Genomic DNA, 16,038 nt, shown 5'->3' on the forward strand with positions numbered 1-16,038 from the left:
AGGACTTAACTCCAGGCAGAGGGGCACTTCTACTCTTTGTTCCCAAATGTGTCCCCGGCACCTACCGCCTGGCGTACAGTGGGCTTTCCATAAGTACTAGAAACATTAAAAAGCATACATGACCGAAGCTTTCAAAATCAAATATTAACGACATCCAACGTTAGCGCTTCAATAAACCTCTATTTCGAACGCGACCCACAGGGCGCTCCGAAGGACCCGTTCTGACTTGCACTTTCGCAAACGTTGACGCTAAATGCGTGTATTATCGGCGTCTGCAGCGCAACCCCGCCCGGGAAACGCGGGCCTACCTTCCCCGCCCTCGCTCAGGTCCGGGAACCGCCCCCCGGACCCCACGCGGCGGGAGAACGGCCGCAGCGCGCAGGCGCAGACGCCCTCCCGGCCCGGCGCCGCCCGTTCTCCAGGGGCGCCCCCTGGCGGCGGCCGGGCGCCTTCCGGGCGGAAACGGCTACGGTAGGGCCCGGGGCGCATGCGTGGGTTCCGGGGTTCTCGCGAGATTTCGGGGAAGTGGCCTCTGGCGTGGACTTCCGGTGGTGGGGCCCGCGGCGCTAGGCGCGTCCGGGGGAATCCGGGAGCGGTGGGGCCGCGGGGCCGCCGAGAGGGCCGCGGGGCGGAGCGGGGCGCTGCGCGGAGGGCCGGGCCGGGCCGGGCTGGGCCGGGCCCCGCCGTGGCCCGCCGCCATGGACCCGTTCCTGGTGCTGCTGCACTCGGTGTCGGCCGGCCTGTCGAGCAGCGAGCTGACCGAGCTCAAGTTCTTGTGCCAGAGCCGAGTGGGCAAGAGGAAGCTGGAGCGCGTGCAGTGCGGCCTCGACCTCTTCTCCGTGCTGCTCGAGCAGAACGAGCTGGACCGCGAGCGCACGGGGCTGCTGCGCGAGCTGCTCGCCTCCCTGCGGCGCCAGGACCTGCTGGGGCGCCTGGACAGCTTCGAGGCGGGCGCGGCGGCCGAGGTCTCGTCGGAGGAGCGAGGTGGGCGCGGGGGCCGGGGGGCCGGGAGGCGGGTAACCGGTCCTGGGGGTTGGGGGGGGGGGAGCGGGCGAAACGCCCAGTTCGCCGATGGGAGAGCCAAAATCCCAAAAGCTAACGTACTGTGTCTGGGTTGCAAAACGTGAACACATACACACCCCGATTCTTCCGAGTTAATTGGAAGTGACTCCGGTTAAGGAAAGGATGTTGCCCACCTCCTCTGGCTAGAGAGGAGTGGACAGAGAGGGGGGTCAGGAGCCAGGGGAACCTGCCCCGCTGCTTTTGGTTTCATTCTGCCTCTGGGAATGCCCCAGCTGACCCTTTACCGCCCTGTCAGCACCGGAAAATGGCTCTTGGGCAGGGGTTTAGTGCCCCGGACACTTCACATACTTAATTTTCACAGTAGCCCCAGCAGTTAGGTACTGCCGTCTGGTCCTATTCCGGTCTTAGAGCCAGAGGACAGTGGCTGGGACGCGTTAAGTGACTTGCCTGAGACGCACTGCCAATACCTACCAAGGACTCAACGGAGGCGGCCTGGGGTACGCGGGTGGTATTAGAATTCCGTTTCCAGGGACATTCCCTTGAGGAGGAGATCGTTAACCTGATACATTTAAGAAGCAGCCCCCAAAATACAGGGGATCACATTTTAGATTTACGCGTGTCCGTGTTTGTATGTATGTTGCAGGAGAGCGCGCCGGAGGTGAGCAGGTGTGGGCGGGTTGACACGGGGTGACTCTTCGTCTTTCGAGGATGACAGTGTAGCCTGGCGGTTGGGAGTGGACCCTGGCACGAGGCCATCAGGGTTTCACTGTCTGGCTGTGCTGTAGTCTAGCTGTATGACCTCAGGAAAATCACTGGGCTTCCCTGTGCCTCAGTTTCCTCATCTGCACCAGGAGCGCCCACCTCCCGGGGCTGGAAGAGGCGACGCACGAGCTGCCAGCATCTTGAGGGCTCGTAGCTAAAGACACACATTCGCAGGGCCCTCCGAGCAGCGTTTTGTCCTTCCTCTGCTCACCCTCCATTCCCGAAACAGCCTCTGGCCTGTAGTGGCCCCGCTTGCTCGTCTCTGAAAAGCAGTGACTTTTCAGCAGATGAGGACAGGGTAGCCAGGGACCAAAGACTGGTGGTCAGTCTGGGCAGCTTCCAAAATAAGAACTGGGTTGTCTCCGTTCCCCCGCGGCTGACATACACACGACCACAACTTGGGGCCTTGAATAGCGGGAAGCAGATTCCCTCCCAGAGGGGAGCCAGGAGTCAAATCCAGGTGTCAGCAGGGCCAGGCTTCCTCGGAGGTTCCAAGGTCCTTCCCCCTTCTCCAGCCTCTGGGGGCCGCGGACATTCATTCTTTGGCTTATGGCCACGTCTCTCCAGTCTCTGCCTCCGTGGGCACGTGGCTCCCTCTTCTGTGTATTTACAAGGATTCTTGTCACTGGATTTGGGGCCTACCTGGGTAATCCAGGATGATCTCCCAAGATCCTCAACCGAATCACGTCTGCAAAGACCCTTTTCCAAATAGATTACCGTTCACAGTTCTGGAGATTTGACATGACCCGGGGGCCACCATTCAACCCACGACAGGCCCTCCCTCCGCTTCCCCTGTCCCGAGCAGTTAGCTCCACGACGACCCCTTCCACGACGCCCCAGCCAGCACGTCTTTGGCAGGCCGCACCTCCTGAGTAGCGGTTTGGGAGTGGGGTTGGGACAGGGTTGGAGGCCACCCTTGGGCTTTCCGGGACGTTCTTCCCCCGGCCCCTCCACTCCTGGATGCCTTCAGCCTGCACGAGAGGACCTCTTGTCTACCCAGCGCTTAGGTTAGCCCTGAGGAGCCCACTGAGAAAGTAGGGTTACCTGTCTTCTAAAGGGCTCCCCAACTCCTGGTAAATCGTTGTGTTCTTTCCACAGACCTGCGTGCAGCGTTCGACATCATATGTGATCACGTGGGGAAGGACTGGAGAAGGCTGGCCCGCCAGCTTCGAGTGTCTGACGCCATGATCGATGCCATCGAGGAGAAGTATCCCCGCAATCTGACAGAGCAGGTGAGGGAGTCGCTGAGAGTCTGGAAGAACATCCACAAGGAGGACCCGGCTGTGTCCCACCTGGTGAGGGCGCTCAGGGCCTGCCAGATGAACCTGGTGGCCGACCTCATCGAGGACGATCAGCAGGCCCGGAGCCTCGAGAGCGAGACCAGTCGAGGTGGCAGCACCGGCACCGTGTCCCTGACGTCACGGGACTCAGATAGGCCGTCCTCGGGGGTCCCCTGGTGACCCAGCGGCTCTTCCCCGGGGGCCTGGGGGCATCGGCACAGCCCGAACTTTGGTTCCCCCGCCAAGCTTGACCACGTGCCTTCCGCGTGCCAGTGCCGTGAAGTCCTAGCCATGAGCCGGGACGAGGGACCCAGCGCTCAAGGCCCAGAGTGGCGTCTCCATCAGAGCTGGCATTCACTGAGCATTTGCTCTGTGCCAGACGGGACTTGGGCGCGTACAGATGCTTTCATTCGTTCCTCGTGATCGCCCCAGAGAGGGGGAGTCTGTTGTCCCATTAAATGAGGCCCTGCGGGAGGAAGTTTGGGATCCACATCCAGCACACAGAGGGACATAAAAGTCAGCGTTATCACTGTCGTCACCATACGGGTGGGGGGACAGTGCCGAGGCCAGCGGCCGGGCGGTCGGCAGCCGTGGGAAAGCAGGGAGTTGAGCCGGGGCCGTGAGGCTCCAGCGTCCACACGGGCCCACAGGGTCATTCTGTTGCTCCCAGAGCCGGCCAGAGGCTTTGAGGCCGTCAGCGTAGACCCGTGTACCCGGACAGGTGGCGTGGGGAAAGCTGGTGGGCTCGTGGCCCTTGCGTGTGTCAAGGGACGGCAAGGCTTATGAGGACGGCCGGGAATAACACTGTTAAGTGCTCAGGGGTGATTGGTACAGAGTCCGTGCTCTACAGATGTTAGTTCTTAGAAGTATTATGACTTCAAAATCATGACTATCAAAATCACTGTTCTGATAACACATCTTAGTAAGGGAGCTGGATCCTGTAATTGTAAAGAGCGGTCTTCGTGCTTCGGAGGTAATCCTCTTAAAGCCTGTGCCTGTACAGTAAGAAGCTGCACAATACAGAGAATTTCCCTCCCTGATGATGATGATCTCATTTCTCATGTTCTCGAAAGTCCCGTCGGGTCAGTTTCAATACCTCTTGTGGCTTATCTGAGGCTGAGCTGGGAACAGCACGGCCGCTCTTCATAACGGTTTCAGGAGCCACCAGCAAGGGAGCTTTTGCCACCTCTCGCCAGCCCCTGGCCCGCCTGTCTCTGAGAGGCCCAGAGAGTCGCGTGGCTGTCCCTCGTTCGGGCCTTCTGGCCACGGCCTTGAGAAAGCCACCCGTGATGTCCTTCCGTGCCACCTTGACCTTAGGCTGGACGAGGCGGCCCGCTCGGCAGACCGCGGACACCTGGCCAGGAGCACAGGCGTTAACCAGTTCACGGGTTCGGGCGCTGCCAGGGGGCTGAGCCAGTCTGGGGCCCGTGCCACCGCGGCCTGGCCCTGCGTCGTGTGCCGGGCGTGTGCCCCACGTGCCAGCGCGCCTGCCTCTCGGAGCCTGTGTCAGAGCGGGTTCTGCGGGTAACAGACGTCGTCACGGCCCGTAACTGTCGGCGCCTTTGCTGACGAGTAGCTTTGGGCAGCAGGTTTTCCGGAAGATGTGCCCCTACCTGTAGGACAGGCGGACTTCAGAGGTCCTCCGTCCCCTCAAAGCCGCTGAAATGTGCGAGTGCCCAGACACCCTGACATCCACCCTGTGCCCCCCTACGTGCCTCCCACCCCTGGAAGGAGCCCCCGACCCTCCACACCAGGTGCGCTGATAGGGGCCTTGACCTGTGATTCCCGCACGGGGAGTTTTCCGCGGCTCTGCCGCCGCGTCCCGTCTCAGTCCCGCGCGTGGCGAGTCACCAGGGTGCCCCCGGCACCCCTGTGCATGTGGTGAGTGGGGAGGAGCACGGGCTCTGGAGCAGCCTCGCGGGACCTCCTCTCTAGGCCCGGATCTGAGCTCCGAGACTCGGGGAAGACGGCGGGTGAGGAGAGTCTCCGTCCTGCTCTGCGGGGCCGTGCGCGCCACCCGCTCCCCAGGACCCGCCAGCTGGGTGCCGCCGGGGCAGAGCCCTGGGGCCCGGTGACAGGGGTGAACCTGCCCAGCAAGCTGCCCCCGAGAGATGGCTCAAGGCCAGACAGAAGCACGGGTCCCGCGTCGGTGGCCAGGACGCCCCCGCCGAAACCAGCGTGGGGCCGGGCATCGAGGGGCCACGGCAGGGCCAGCAGCCTGCCCGCGGGTCCCCTGCCTCGCGGGACGAAGGGAGAGTGTGTGGCTTGCGGCGGAAGCACAGGGCTGGTGTGGGCGCCGCGGGCGGGGAGACCCACGGCAGACGTTTGAGGACGGTGGTTTTTTGGGTGATATTTAGACTTCCCGTATCGTCCACATTTTCTGTCCTTGTGTTTTCGTCATCCACCAGATACAGGTAACGGGTGTGCCCTGGGCCGTTAGGCGGGAGAGGCCCCGGAGAGCAGGGGAGCAGGGGGGCTTTCCAGTCTGACCCGGGTCGGGTCCCGGCCTCACCACCTTCAGAAGCGACCGCTAGATAAGTATCAGGCGCTTGCCCAAGTGCGTGGCAGCTTCTTCCTCAGGCACCTTAAACGTGAGCGGTGACATTTCACCCAGAGCCCCACAGGTTTGTCGAGAGGCTCTTCCGGTCCTTGTGACCTCACCGCACTTGAGCCCGGCCTGTGGCCTCTGGTCCTGGGATGTCTTTCCACCCCCCCCCCCCCCAACCCCAGGTGATTAGAAACACTGCTTCGGGGTAGAAGGTCCTCTGGGTCTATGGTAACCGCTGCTGGGACAGAGCTGATTGACATCTGATCAGAACCATGACCTTTGTGACGGCGAGCGGCCACCACGTTTAGACAGGAATTTCTCGCGGCAGCTTCACAAAAAAAGACGATCCGTGTGCCATTTATTTGTTGTGTGAATTTTTGGGGGGTGACACGTATGCCTCCAGCGAAGGTGTGCGCAAGCCACGTGGCTGACGTGGAAAGTAAGGTCAGAGCCGCATTTTGCGCCTTGGTTCTTTTTGTCCTGAGAAAGATGCGGGGAAAGGCCCAAATGTATGTGCTTTTGGGGAGATTTCAGGCCAGCGAAAGGGAGTTTGGTCACGTGTTTCCTGGAACGAGGGGTCAACCCCCTAGTCTCACGGCCCCGCAGATGTCCCCACATCACCCCCCTCCCCACCTCCCCTTCCGCCCTCGCCGCAGCCGGCCCTGCTGGGTTATGGACGTGGGTGCCCAGGGAGCTCCTTCAGTCACCCCCCTCCAGGCCCTTCCGGACTCTGGCACGGGGGCAGGGGTCGAGGCAGACCCTTGCCCATCGCACTTCCGCCTTCCTCCGTCGCATCTCCCTCCCCAGCAGCCCAGGACCACTCCCCCCCCCCCCCCCCCCCCCCCCCGCCTGAGTGGCACCTGCGAGGTCCCAGGTGCCGCCCACGGTGTTTCTCTGAGGCCCCCAGACGCAGTGTCAGCTGCCTGGGGGCCACACCTTCTGTCATGCTAGCGAGCGTTCCCAGGCCCCAGGGGTGAGGTCATGGGCATCATGAGTCAGACATTATTCTGCCCACCACACTCACTTGGCATCTGCCCCCACCTGTGCCCAGTTCTGTGCCCGGCACCGTGATCTACCCAGTTGCCCAGAGGAGCGGGCCGGGCCCCCTCCTGCCTGGGCTCACTCCCACACCAACTCCAGCCCACCTCCCCAGCCTCTCCTTTCCACCCCCCTCCTGGCTCCCCCCACGACGCCCTACCCCTTCCCGGGAAACACCCTCCATCAGCAGCCAGAAACGCGAGCAGAAGCCTACTCCAGACCCCTGACTATTCTTAGAAATGGCAGTCTCCCGCGTATTTTTAGTTCTGTGTTTGTATTTCCACGAGAACTACTCTGAGTCACCTTGCTGACTGCTTTCTGACCACATGGCTCCGTGTGCGTCGCGTTCAGGAGCCGCCAGCGTGACCGGGAGCAGCACGTGTGCACGTGAAGGTGGCCGGTCACCCCACATCTGCCGAGGGACAGGCAGAACTTCCACAGGGAAAACGTGCAGTTGAGATCCACTTGCCTTGAAGGAGCCGCCCTCAGCTTCGTAAGTCACCGAGTTAAGACGCTGTGGCAAGAGTCACACATAGGTATCAACCACGTGAATCGTCACCAAGGAACAGAGACGCGTTCAGTGCAAGAATGGAGTCTTCCTTGAGCCAGAGCCGCATGACCTGTGGACGAGGCTTTCGTGGCATAGCTGGAGTGGACAACCACCGTGGGCCTTTCGAGTCACCCGAGGCGTCAGGTGCGAGGCCTCTCGATGTCCCAAACCTGCCTGTAGATGCTAGGTGACCATCTTGCTTCAGCAAAACGTGTTTCACGGGGCAGAGCAGCTGGAGACAGTAGAGTTCTGGACGTGGAGGCTGGGGATGGTCATGCAAGATCATGAATGTGCTCAGTGGCACTTAAAAATGGCCGAAAGTTGGGGCGCCTGGGTGGCTCAGTCGGTTAAGCGTCCGACTTTAGCTCGGGTCGCGATCTCACGGTCCGTGAGTTCGAGCCCCGCGTCGGGCTCTGGGCTGATGGCTCAGAGCCTGGAGCCTGCTTCCGATTCTGTGTCTCCCTCTCTCTCTGCCCCTCCCCCGTTCATGCTCTGTCTCTCTCTGTCTCAAAAACAAATAAAAAACGTTAAAAAAATTTAAAAAAAAAATGGGCGAAAGTGTAAATTTTACGTACATTCTACCATTAAAAATCACATTAAATTAACGATGCATTTAATTACAATATTAGTCCAAATTGTGTGTGTGTTGTGGGCTTCTCTCTCCCTGATTTGTAATTCTATTGGCATTTTATAGTTCATGAGGACAGAAGCGTGAGCTTCTATCTGACCTTATGTGCGTACGTATTGAGGTAACACGATTATAAATAAAACCTTGCTCATCGCTGGGAGACCGGGTCCCTGCCCTTCCTCCCAAAGGGGTTTCTGGCTGGAGAAGCCCAGCTCCAAGGGTCCCCAGGCCCCGAGGATCGAGCTCTTCTCCTCTGCAGCATCATGACACGGGAGGGTTGCCCGGCCCTGAACACCCACCCTCATCTGCTGCGTCCTCCACCTGCACCTGCGTCCCTAGTGGGCCTGAGGCCCTGCTCAGACACCCCATCGGATGGCAGCCTTGCCTGCCTGCGGCCCCCGCTCCCCTGAGCGCGCAGCAGGGAGGCAGTCGGGCTGTGACACCGGCTGGGGTGGATGCGGGCCGGCCGGCAGCCTTCCCTCTGGGGCCAGGCCAACCCTCTGTCCATCGCTGATGCCAGTGCCCCCAGCCAGCGTGTCCCAGCCTAGTCCCATGGAGGTCCGTCCGGGGACCCGAGGAGGTGCCTCCCACGCCCTGAGTCACCGCAGGCCACCCCAAGGGTCCCTCCCGCCAGGCGGGGTCGCAGCCACGTGCATAAGAGCGCACACCTCGTGGCTGTGGGCTGTCCGCTCCGTTCACGCGTCCACCCATGCATGCGTCCGCCCAGTAGATCCCTAGCGAAGGGCTAATGGCCGGGACTCGGCTGTCCACGCGCCCTTGCAGCTGGGTGAGCCCACAGTGGAGCCCCAACTCCACCCTCCCTTCTCGCCTGAGAAGCCCCCCCGCCCCCCAGCCCAGGGCTTCCGCAAGACTCAGAGATGCGGTGTCGTGTCCGGGAGTGACGGGCACATCGTAAAGGCCACTAAATGCTATTTTCGTTGTTCCTGAGTGGCGGCACGTTTTAAAAAGACTTGTCTTTATAGCAGGTTGGCTGGGTCAAAACACTCGTGAGTCACAGGTTCGATCCTGGAGGTCTTGGAGGCTCCGATGCTGTCTGGGGAACCAGCCCCCGTGCCTCTCAGCTGGCCGCCGAGTCCTGTCAGTGGGTTCATATTAGGACAGCGGGAATGAGGAATCCTGTGTCGTCTGGCCTCACTGGTGCCCCAGACCATAAACCAAAGACTACAGGAAACAGAAAATGCACATAGATCGACAAGAGTAGGAGACTCAGTCATCTGTCACCTCTCAGGGAGGCACAGTCTCCCCAGAAGGCTGGCCTGCGGAGTCCACTGCCCAGGTTCGGGTCCCAGCTCTGCTGTCCTGTGATCACAGTGACAGCACAGCCAGGGACGAATCTCACAGTCACTAAATCAACTTGCCCCGCCTCGGGGCTCCCTGTCTCATGAGCTACCACTCTTTCAAGAAATTCTTTAAGCCAGTTTGGATGTTCTGGTATTTGCAGTGAAGGGGATCACATGGGAATTTAGACTATGATAAAGATGATGTTTCAAATGAGAAAAAAATGAGCCACAGGGTAGGGTCTGTAGGGAGAGGTCATTGGGCCCTTACCTCCCTCCTGCGGTGAAGCCCAGGCCACGGGAGGTGTGGAGGGGGAAGCCATGAAGCAAGACTGGGCCGGTGTCTTTGTCATCTGGAACAGGAAGTGGAGGACCATCAGATAAAAGACTTCAACAGCACAGGAAAGAGTATCCAATGGAAAAAAGACAGTCTCTTCAGCAAGTGGTGCTGGGAAAACTGGACAGCGACACGCAGAAAAATGAAGCTGGACCACTTTCTTATACCAGACACAAAATAAAATGGGTGAAAGACCTAAACGTAAGACAGGAAGCCATCAAAATCCTCGAGGAGAAAGCAGGCAAAAACCTCTTTGACCTTGGCCACGGCAACTTCTTACTCAACATGTCTCTGGAGGCAAGGGAAACAAAAGCAAAAATGAACTATTGGGACCTCATCAAGATAAAAACCTTCTGCGCAGCAAAGGAAACAATCAGCAAAACTGAAAGGCATCCGACAGAATGGGAGAAGATATTTGCAAGTGACGTATGAGATAAAGGGTCAGTATCCAAAATCTATAAAGATCGTATCAAACTCAACACCCAAAAAACAAATAATCCAGTGAAGAAATGGGCAAAAGACATGAACAGACGCTTTTCCAAAGAAGACATCCAGGTGGCCAACCGACACATGAAAAAATACTCAACATCACTCATCATCAGGGAAAGACAAATCAAAACCACAATGAGATACCACCTGACACCTGTCAGAATGGCTCACATTGACAACTCAGGCAACAACAGATGTCGGTGAGGATGCGGAGAAAGAGGGTCTCTTTTGCACTGCTGGTGGGAATGCAAGCTGGTGCAGCCACTCTGGAAAACAGTAGGGAGGCTCCTCCAAAAACTAAAAATAGAACTGCCCTACAACCCAGCAATGGCACTACTAGGTATTTATCCAAGGGATACAGGTGTGCTGCTTCGAAGGGACACAGGCACCCCCATGTTTATAGCAGTGCTATCAACAATAGCCAAAGGATGGAAAGAGCCCAAATGGCCATCAATGGATGAATGGATAGAGAGGATGTGGGATATATATATACAATAGAGTATTACTCGGCAATCAAAAAGAATGAAATCTTGCCATTTGCAACTACGTGGTTGGAACTGGAGGGTGTTATGCTAAGTGAAATAAGTCAGTCAGAGAAAGACAAGTATCATGATTTCACTCATATGTGGAATTTAAGAAACAAAACAGATGAGGGACGCCTGGGTGGTTCAGTCGGTTGAGTGTCCTACTCTTGATTTCAGCTCCAGTCACGATCTCGAGGTTCTTGAGTTCGAGCCCCTCATCGGGCTCTGTGCTGACAGCGCAGAGCCTGTGTGGGATTCTCCCTCTCTCCCTTTCTCTCTGCCCCTCCCTCTCTCTCTCTCTCTCTCTCTCTCTCTGTCTCTCTCCCTCTCTCTCTCTCTCTCTCTCAAAATGAGTAAACTTAAAAACAGATGAACATGGGGAAGGGAAGAAAAATAAGATACAAACAGTGAGGCAAACCCTAAGAGATACTTAAATACGGAGAACAAACAGGGTTGATGGAGGGAGGTGGGGGTGGGGGAGGTGACAGGCATTAAGGAGGTTCTTGCTGTGATGAGCACTGGGTTCTACTCTGAAACTAACACTACGTGTGTTAACTAACTTGAATATTTTTTTAATTTTTTTTAACATTTATTTATTTTTGAGACCGAGAGAGACAGAGCATGAACGGGGGAGGGTCAGAGAGAGAGGGAGACACAGAATCTGAAACAGGCTCCAGGCTCTGAGCTGTCAGCACAGAGCCCGATGCGGGGCTCGAACTCAACGGACCGCGAGATCGTGACCCGAGCTGAAGTCGGACACTTAACCGACTGAGCCACCCAGGCGCCCCTAACTAACTTGAATTTAAATGAAATAAAGACAAAACAAAACAAAGACTTCGCATGCCGACTACTCAGAGAACTAGAAACGTCTACTTGTCAAAGAAAATACTCCAATTGCCAACCCCACCCCTCACCCATGATTTCTCTTCCCGTGGATTTAGTTGCCCTTGGTCCTGAATAGGCGATCGTCCTGCCGGTGATACAACAGCGGCCTAACGCTCCATCCCAACGCCTACGCCTGTTCCCTCGCACCACATTACCACGTGGGCATTTCTCGTCTCGTGCCATCATGATAAAGAGGAGTGAGGATAGGCCAAGGGATTTTGAGAGAGGGTTCGTGTTCACATCTAATTGTTCTGTTTGTATTGTTATTCGTCTCTGACATTAAACATCAGCGGTGCAGGGCGCCTGGGTGGCCCAGTCGGCTCAGCGTCCCACTTCAGCTCAGGTCATGAACTCGCGGTTCGTGAGTTGGAGCCCCGCGTCGGGCTCTGTGCTGACAGCTCAGAGCCTGGAACCTGCTTTGGATTCTGTGTCTCCCTCTCTCTCTGCCCCTCCCCTGCTCGCACTCTGTCTCTCTCTCTCAAAATTAAATAATAAAAAAAAAATTAAAAAAACAAAACATCAGCGGTGCCTGTGTGCAGGAAACAGTATGGCGTGTGTGGGGTCTGGCGTTATTCACGGTTTCAGGCATCCGGCGGCGGGGGGACGGGGGGGGTCTCCGGAGGGGTCCCTCGCGGGTAAGGGGGCTGCTGTATCAACAGGTGTAGAAGGCGGATGGCCGCTTGTGAAATGGTCACAGATGAAGGAACTGAGAAGTTTAGGGTCAATAGCCTGTTCAATGTCATTCGTTCATTCCCTTCTCAATAAGCATTGGCTGAGCACCTGCTCCATGATGGGCGAGGCCAGGATGGGATGCGCCGGCCGGCCGCTGTCCTGGGGCTTCTGGAGAGACAGACCTAAATCCAGGAATCATAGGAACAGACTGTGTGATCCCACAAGGAGGGGAGGCCCACGGGGCCGGGGAGGTCGCCTCTCTCAGGCGCGAAGGAAACATGGCGGTGGGGCAGCTGGGAAGGGCGGGGGTACGGCAGTCTCTTGAAGCCTGTTGCAGGGACTGGAGGTCTCATGGTGGTTTTGGGGACAGTGCCAGCTCTAAGGTTCCCCGGAGCAGGCCCCCTGGTGTCCGGGGGCACTGCTCCTCGAGACCTGCGAGCCTCCCACCCCCCTTTAACACCTTGCTTTGTGGCAGAAACCAGTCTGAGCTTTGTTCCCCTTTGTTTCCCATTCCAGTTTTGCGGCTAGAACCTGCCAGGAGTTGGACTTCTGTCCTGAGAGCCGGGGGAAGGCCCCACAAAGGCCGTGTGATCAGATCTGCATGTTCCCAGCACCGTTCCGGCTGTAGGCTGGCCCGGAGGGAGCTCGAGGGGCCGCGCGGGAGCCAGGTTTGGAGGCAGCTAGACTGGGCCGGGTGGGGGGTGATGGAGGGGGTTTGGGGTAGTGTGCGGTGCCGGAGGGACGAGCGGGAACGGCTTCCGGGCTGTTTGGGCCTGGCATGCGTCCGGGGCACGAGACAGGGAGGTGCCCTGGAGGCTCGAGGGGGTGTTGAGTGGGCGAGGAGGGGCACCGCGGGGGCCGGAGTGAGGTCTTTGTGAGTGTGGGTGCCCACTGGCCAGGGAGGGGCCGGGGCCCAAGGTGCAGCATAGGAGTGGAACCCTGCACCTGCACCCCCCCCCCCCAGTTCCCCCGAGAATCTTCTGGAAATGTGTTCCAACTGCAGATACCAGGCCCCACCCCCAGAGAGTCTGATTCAGCCCTGGGTGGAGCCCGAGAATTGCCTCACTACCGCCCGGGGCAGAACGACTATTTAATGGCAACTGTGAAGCATCGAGTCTAGTCGCCCTCGGCCCGGCCTCCCCCAAAGCCTGGCCGCCCCAGACAGGCCAGGAGTGGGGCCACAGAGGGTGGTCCCCGCTCTGCCAGCCTCTCCCACCCCTGCAAGCCCAGAGCTTCAGGGGGCGGGAGGGGGCGTGTCCCGTGGAGGCAGGTGGTCACCTCCAGGGGCACTGGTGGCTGAGCCCGGGGGGTTTAAAGCCCACGGCCCCCAGGCCAGGAACACACGGTGCTTTCGGTGTTTGTTCTGTTTCAGGTTAATCTGAGAGGCTCTGTCGCCCAATTTGTAAAACAAACCGGATGGGATTCACCCTCCTTCCTCCCTGTCCCCGCTCGGGACGCGGCTGGGCACTCACAGCCTCCTCACGAGGGCGGGCTCCAAGCCCTTCGGACTCCCCAGCCGGTGCTGGTACCCGCGGGGGGGTAAGGGGGGACCCCACTGAGGGACGGGTGGGCACTGACCCCCAACCCTGCATTTCCTGTGACAGATCACAAGCGGAGCTCAAACTGGAAGCCGAGCCTTCTGACTCCAAGGCCCACGCCAGTTCCGGGACACCTGTGTTTCCAAGAAGAGGCCTTCTGACTTGGGTTTCGTGGGATAAGTAGGAATTCTCCAGACAGTGAGCGCTTCAGGCACAGGAAACAGTGAGTACAAAGGCCAGGAGGCATGAACTTGGCGGCCTTGTTTGGGAGGCAGCAAGCAGATAGCCTGGTGGGGCTGGGGCTGGTTCCTGGTGGGTTGTCTGCCTCCTGAAGGGTCTATCTTCTGGACAAAAAGGAGCCAGTAACATATTGGAAGCAGGACATGATTGAATGTGAGGTTCACTTTACTGGAGACCCAGTGAACACAGTTGTTCGTCAGAAAATGAGAAAACCAAACACCGGCCAGCTTGCTGAGGGCTGTCCTTCAGCTTTGGGGCTGATCTCAAGGGAAAGGACGGAGTTAACAGGTGCTATACGGCTTCAGAAGGCCGCAGTGCCGCGGCTCAGGCTGTGTAGCCGCTTTGGATGTTTCCAAGGTGCTCTGAGGGCTCGCCTCTTGTCTGAGCTCCAAGGGAACTTGGACTGTGGTCGAGAGAGACTGTTTTCCCCTTTGGACAGGTAAGACGAACAGGTGCAGAGAGAGGCTGGTGATTAGCCCCGGGGGTGGGGGGGGGGTGGGGGGGGGGAGAGGGGGCGGGAAGCTGGCAGTAGGAAGTGGAAGGGTGAGGTCTTGGGTTACTCCGCCAGACCAAAAACCGGCCTGCCCTGCAGAACTTTCTAGTTCCCGGACCGGCACGGCAGGCCCCGGAAGTGGCTCAGTCCAGGGCGGGGGCGAAGCCTGTCCCAGCCCGCATCCTCTCCGGGGACTCCCAGAGAAGGTGTCCCCGCAGGCCGTCACCGGGAGTGTCTCTGCCCAGCGCGGGAGCCCCCCCAAAAGCTAAAATAAGGCTCGCGTGTGCTCCAAAAATACTCTGCTGAAAGGCCCGGCCAGCCAGCACTGGAAATAAGCCCGTCTGCTGGCTTCCCGCCCAGAGAAGCCCGGGTGGAGGCAGAGAGCCACATTTCCGGTCCCCACACCCTTTTATTTTGGGAAAATCAAAGCCTTCCCACCGGCCGGGGCGGCTTCGGTCCAGGCAGCTCTTGCTGGAGGACGTTTGGGCCCAGAAGGAAGAGGGTGGCCCTTCCTCCCACCCACACATTCATTCACTGGCTCTGTGACCGGCTCTTCTGTTCAGTGACCCTGCAGGCGCCAGGCCCTGCTCTGGGCATCGGGCTCCGGGCTCCGGGCTCCGGGGGGGTCTGCTGTGCTCACAGGCTGTGAGATCGCGGGGCCCAGCATCCCCGCGCGGTACGACAGGGACAGACTGGAGGCAGGTTCACTGTGCTGGGACGATGCAAAGAGACGATGCAGACGAGGTCGGCGCGGGGCACGCAGGAGCCCTGGCCCCACGTGCCGCCCTAACTGGGCCTTGGCCACTGGCTTCTGCAGGGTCACCTGCGGGCTTAGCCGAACAGGCCGGTGGGTTCCTCTCTGCCGCCTCTGACCTGCTGACCTCTGACCTACGCCCTTTTAACATCACCACGTCTGCTCCAAACCTCTCTGGCTCTTCTTCAACCCCACTGCGGGCTCCCGCCCCTCCTCGCCAGTGGCCCAGGCTCCTGATTCCGAAGTGAATGGAGACCGGCCGACAGGACCCTCCTCACCGGGCTGCCCCAGCCCTGCGGACACCTCTCTTCGACCACACCCCGCACTCCTGGCTCAGAGGCTTTCCATCTCTCTCCCGGAACAAGCACCTGGGACCCCTGTCTCCACCTCTTCTGCTCCAGGCCCCTCCACACCGGGCCTGAGGCTTCCTCCTGAGGGCCAGACCTGACCTATTGTTTTCTACTTCCCAAATCACAGTGACCCCGGGGTCAGCTTGGCGGTTTTTGCCTCAGTGACTTGCGGCCTGTTCCTTTATTTACTTAGCTTTTCCTTTATTTTTTTAAATTTCTTAAATGTTTATTTATCTTTTGAGAGAGACAGAGTATGAGTGGGGGGAGGGGCAGAGAGAGAGGGAGACACAGAATCGGAAGCAAGGCTCCGGGCTCCGAGCCATCAGCACAGAGCCGGACGCGGGGCTCGAACTCACGGACCGAGAGATCGTGACCTGGCTGAAGTCGGACGCTTAACCGACTGAGCCACCCAGGTGCCTCTACTTAGCTTTGTCTTTAAAGTGACTCTTTGAGGGGCGCCTGGGTGGCTCAGTCGGTTAAGCATCCGACTTCTGCTTAGGTCACAATCTCGCGGTCCGTGAGTTCGAGCCCCGCGTCGGGCTCTGGGCTGATGGCTCGGAGCCTGGAGCCTGCTTCCGATTCTGTGTCTCTCTCTCTCTCTGCCCCTCCCCCGTTCATGCTCTCTCTTT

At 58.8% G+C, this 16,038-nt stretch overlaps 1 protein-coding gene across 3 annotated transcripts; it reads left to right on the plus strand.

Moving 5' to 3' along the window:
• The first annotated feature begins 540 nt into the window (after positions 1–540).
• FADD (Fas associated via death domain) lies at positions 541–15,664 on the plus strand. Of its 3 annotated transcripts, XR_002146084.3 has the most exons (5): positions 541–984; positions 2,884–3,017; positions 12,551–12,702; positions 13,639–13,795; positions 15,123–15,664. XR_002146084.3 is itself a non-coding variant. In XM_011287100.4 (2 exons), the coding sequence occupies exons 1-2, from the start codon at positions 699–701 to the stop codon at positions 3,243–3,245; spliced, it is 648 nt and encodes a 215-aa protein (XP_011285402.1). In that variant the 5' UTR covers positions 549–698; the 3' UTR covers positions 3,246–4,105. The 3 variants fall into 3 exon arrangements, 1 of the variants encoding a protein (XP_011285402.1); XR_002146083.3 differs by lacking the exon at positions 15,123–15,664 and having other exon boundaries at positions 13,639–14,291; XM_011287100.4 differs by lacking the exons at positions 12,551–12,702; positions 13,639–13,795; positions 15,123–15,664 and having other exon boundaries at positions 549–984; positions 2,884–4,105.
• The last annotated feature ends 374 nt before the right edge of the window (positions 15,665–16,038 follow it).

Source organism: Felis catus, chromosome D1, assembly GCF_018350175.1.
Source record: "Felis catus isolate Fca126 chromosome D1, F.catus_Fca126_mat1.0, whole genome shotgun sequence".
NCBI lineage: Eukaryota > Metazoa > Chordata > Mammalia > Carnivora > Felidae > Felis > Felis catus.

Excerpts from the sequence above, each read along its gene's own strand:
- FADD (XM_011287100.4), top strand. The coding sequence starts at position 699 with ATGGACCCGTTCCTGGTGCTGCTGCACTCGGTGTCGGCCGGCCTGTCG. Across the intron at positions 985-2,883 it reads GGTCTCGTCGGAGGAGCGAG|ACCTGCGTGCAGCGTTCGAC; the intron begins GTGGGCGCGGGG and ends TTCTTTCCACAG.